At 40.7% G+C, this 3,800-nt stretch overlaps 2 protein-coding genes across 5 annotated transcripts in view; one reads left to right on the top strand and one right to left on the bottom strand.

The window, feature by feature from the left end:
* Positions 1–1,031, top strand: part of LOC103398817 (protein TANC1-like) — a 46,345-nt gene extending 45,314 nt beyond the window's left edge. Inside the window, exon 30 of the mRNA XM_025053828.1 lies at positions 4–1,031. Coding sequence (XP_024909596.1) covers positions 4–190 — 187 coding nt within the window. The 3' untranslated portion in view covers positions 191–1,031. The remainder of the gene's footprint in view (positions 1–3) is intronic.
* Positions 60–3,800, bottom strand: part of LOC103398808 (WD repeat, SAM and U-box domain-containing protein 1-like) — a 10,699-nt gene continuing 6,958 nt past the window's right edge. For 3 of the 4 annotated variants that reach the window (XM_017030926.2, XM_025053825.1, XM_025053824.1), the window contains 3 exons: positions 3,511–3,690; positions 2,673–2,807; positions 1,525–2,284 (listed from right to left, as the gene is read on the bottom strand). In XM_017030926.2, coding sequence (XP_016886415.1) covers positions 2,133–2,284; positions 2,673–2,807; positions 3,511–3,690 — 467 coding nt within the window. In that variant the 3' untranslated portion in view covers positions 1,525–2,132. Of the gene's footprint in view, positions 191–1,524; positions 2,285–2,672; positions 2,808–3,510; positions 3,691–3,800 lie in introns of those variants that run through there. The other variant, XM_025053826.1, reaches the window with a different exon arrangement.

The following is a 3,800-nucleotide window of genomic DNA, read 5'->3' as shown; positions in this document are numbered from 1 at the left end:
GCAGCAGCAGCAGCAGGGTCGGGACTTTGGAGAGCGTCTGCACCAGCGTGACGCTAGGAGCTCCACGTCCTCGCAGCTACGCTTTCCCGATGGGGGGAGGCACAGACAGACGAGCCTGACCAGAGACAACCCCGCCCTGCACATGGCTCCCATCAAGCCCAAACGCTCGTTCATAGAGTCCAACGTCTGACTACGGACACGGGGGCACAGACAGAGTTTCAGTAGGTGTGACACACGTTAACGGTAGAGATCAGTTTGACATCAGCTCACTGCTCCCAGCTCCCTGTGTTTGTACAGTTCTGCTGCTGCACTGCTTTTACAATCTAACTCCTATTCAACTCAGGCTACTGCGCTTTTGCTCACACGGTCTACGACCAAACATCTGGTATCCCAGAAAAACAGAAAAGACTGACGTAGAAAAAAAAAAAAACATAGCAGAATGTTGTTTTTCATCTTTTCATTTGTGACATTAAATTAAGATTTCAGTGAAGGTTTTTTTTTTTTTTGGAACAAATATACAAAAGCTCCTGCTGATAGTTGCCGTTTATAATCATTTTTATTGTCACGTGAACAAAACATTTATATTTGTACGGTGTACATTATATTTGCAGAGAATATATTTCTCCGTTAGGTTTACAGGCTCCGACAGAAAACAATAACCCTGTGTTCTCGAAGAGTCTTTTTCTCGGTTCGTTAGATAAATCAACTCTGCACACCAGATGGATCACAATGTATCATAATATAATATTGACTTGACTGCTTCAGTATTTACTATATATATATATATAAATATATATATATACATTATAATATATTGTTTATTTTTGTGCATAGCAGAGAACGTGTTCACATGGAGTGTCGATGGTTTATTCAAACACAGAGAGCATTTACAGTCAAATATTTAAAAAGAAAAAACACTTTTTACATCCCTGTATTTCCATAGTTGTCCCGTTGAGTTCCGAACTCTGAAATCTAAACTATGGGCGACAGAATGTGACCACAACATAACTGTGGTGTAATAAAATATTCATGGAGGACAAAAACATTTCTGCAGCTGCTTCTTTTTTCACAATAATCAAAGGAAATTCCGCCTCAGCTTCAGTTCACGTGAAGGTGTTTTATAAAAAGTGAAAACTTTTGTTTTCACTTTTAAGGATGTCCGATATGAACTTTTTGCCGATATTGTCCAAGGACTTCATATCCGATTCCGATATCAACAGATACCGATATAGCGGGGCAGTGGTGGCCTAGCGGTTAAGGAAGTTAAGTGCCGCCTGCTCGCAAAGGCGATTGGTTAGAGCAGTGTTTCTCAACTATTTTCTGCCATGCTCCCCCTAGAGGACAGAAGTTTTTTCACCCCTCACCCGAATTGAAATACTATTGAGCGCCTGGTAATCTGTACAAAGCACAGGATGAGTTGCTGACATCAGGATACAATCTCCTGATTATTAAAATAGATTAATGAAATGTGCTGCAATGCTGCCATCTAGTGACTTTCACTTTCATATACAGCCGTTTTTCCCCGAAACTATTTTTAGGGCACACATCATTTGGCAAAACACAAGCATTGCATTATTGGGTTTTCAGGAAACCGATAACAATTTTTACAGATATCACATAATTATGCTAATATCTGGCCGATAATATTGACTGGCCGAAGTGATCAGACATCCCTGACAAATATTATTTCTGAATATGATTAGAATATCGTATTCATTTGAAATTCACAGTCTAGCGTTGGTTGTTCCACTTCGTTGTGCCACCTAATGGTAAGACTATAGGTAGTGACCTTTCACCTCTCTTGTCCTCAGGTTTTTTTAAAGGAAACAACAAGGACTAAATAATATAGTTTGTAATTAAACAAACCTAACTAAGCCTCAGCTTTTTGACCAGTTGTACATATACGTGTGCGTGCAAATGAAAAAGCTTTTTGAAATAATAAATAATTTTAAGGCTACAAGTTAGAACGCGTCATTGGTTTAAAGCTGTTACTGGCTGCATACACAACTGAATTTTGCCTTCTGTCCCATTCAGAGACGGTTTGTCATCCATCCAGGTTTGACCGTCATTCAGCCTCACTTCAAATCTACTCCTCTTGCTGTTAAAGCTCGTCCACTGAGGGACTTCTCATGTCAGTGGCTGGTCTTCCAGCGGCCAATGGCCATCTTGAGGGTGTGGTTAGGGGTGAGAAGAGTGGTTAACAAAGGCAGGTTGGTCATGGGGGAGGAACGGTTCTTGGTGTTGATCCAGCTCTCGATGGCACTTCTTTCATAGGAGTAGCCATCTGTTGGTAAATGGTATCAGAATTCTTACCTTGGAACTATGAACTTTTACCAATTGGATGTTAAATGTTTGGTTTGGTCAATGAGCTGATCCTGGCCCTCCCCTGGCTGCGCTGCATGATTTAAGTTGAACTACTGCCACCTGCTGGGCCCTAATCGTTAGACTCAAATTTCCAGCAACGTTTCTATTTATTTTGATTTGAAACATTCATGACAAAATCTCTCACTCTTGCAGTGACATCACTGCTGCCAAAAAAAGTACTGGTACAACTACAGTATTGTATTGATATAAACAACACTATACACATCGTATGGACCAGTGAAACTAAAACTAACGCAGGGCTTTACCTCTGACTTATTGACTCATTTTCTGCATGTGTGTGAACTTACCCGCAGCGATGACAGGTTCCTTCATCAGCTCTCTGGTGATTGGACAGAGAAACTCGTCGGGTACATCTGAAGACACGGAACAACTCTTAAGTTCCTCCACCTTCCTGAGGAGTTTACTGCGTAGCCCTATGGATTCTTCAGACACAGAAAAAGAGACATGAATAACCTGTAGACTCTCTGCTAATATTCCTTTTTTTTCATGTATTTAAGCCTCTTGTTCAAGAGAAAAACAGAATAATTGGATTTCACTAACAACTGTTTACTGAGTATGGTTAGGTTCTTATTAACATTCACTTTTTTCCCCTCTATGTCTAATTTAACAATCCCTACAAATGGATCAGTGAGTACGAAAGTAAAAAAAAAAAGAAAAAATGTCCATATATGGTATAATGAAACTGGCATAAAAAATGTATTAACTGACAGGGTTCAGTTGATGCTGGATCATAAATGATTCAAGAAGAATGAGCTGAGAAAAAAAAAATCAGGAAAAAAATATATATAAATCTTACTTTAAAAAAACAACAGCTAATTTATGATGTTTTTAAAAGAACTTTATTTCTGCATGTAAATGTATATAACGTAGGCGTTCTCAGTGAAGCGAAATGGCTCCAAAATGATTCTCTACCTCTGTGTATATGAAAAAAAAACACCAGATATTTCCTTAAAAGACCCAAACTATTTTCAATATCTCTGCCATTAAGATAAGATAAGTTTAAACTTAGATCCACTGCTCTGTGTCACTCGATATAGCTGTCTTTTTCACCCGGACAACCGACAGTAGGATCTGACCATGTGGCCTTGCACTGACTGTGCTGTGCGTGATGCTCGTCCTCCTCACCTATGAGCAGCTCTGACGCCAGCGTTTCCTTGGTGAGATTGAGCAGCTCGGTGCCGTCGATGTCGTTGGCTCTGAATTTGTCAACCAATCCCCCGAGGCCTTCTTCCACCAGCCACTCTGACACGTCCTCCTCTGACCAATCGTTGACCAGCAGTTTGGACCTGCCAGCTGAGGTCCTGTCTGTGAGGTCGGGGGGGAAAGTGAGAAGGTCAGTCTTTGACAGACGCACAGCCTAATATTTCCCATATGTGTGCAGTCCGTGCTGGATGTGTATTGATTGGGGGGGAGGG

The sequence above is a fragment of the Cynoglossus semilaevis genome, unplaced genomic scaffold (genome assembly GCF_000523025.1).
Source record: "Cynoglossus semilaevis isolate Cse_v1.0 unplaced genomic scaffold, Cse_v1.0 scaffold684, whole genome shotgun sequence".
Lineage (NCBI taxonomy): Eukaryota > Metazoa > Chordata > Actinopteri > Pleuronectiformes > Cynoglossidae > Cynoglossus > Cynoglossus semilaevis.
Note: the sequence above shows the minus strand (reverse complement) of the source record. Positions and strands in the feature narration are given on the sequence as shown.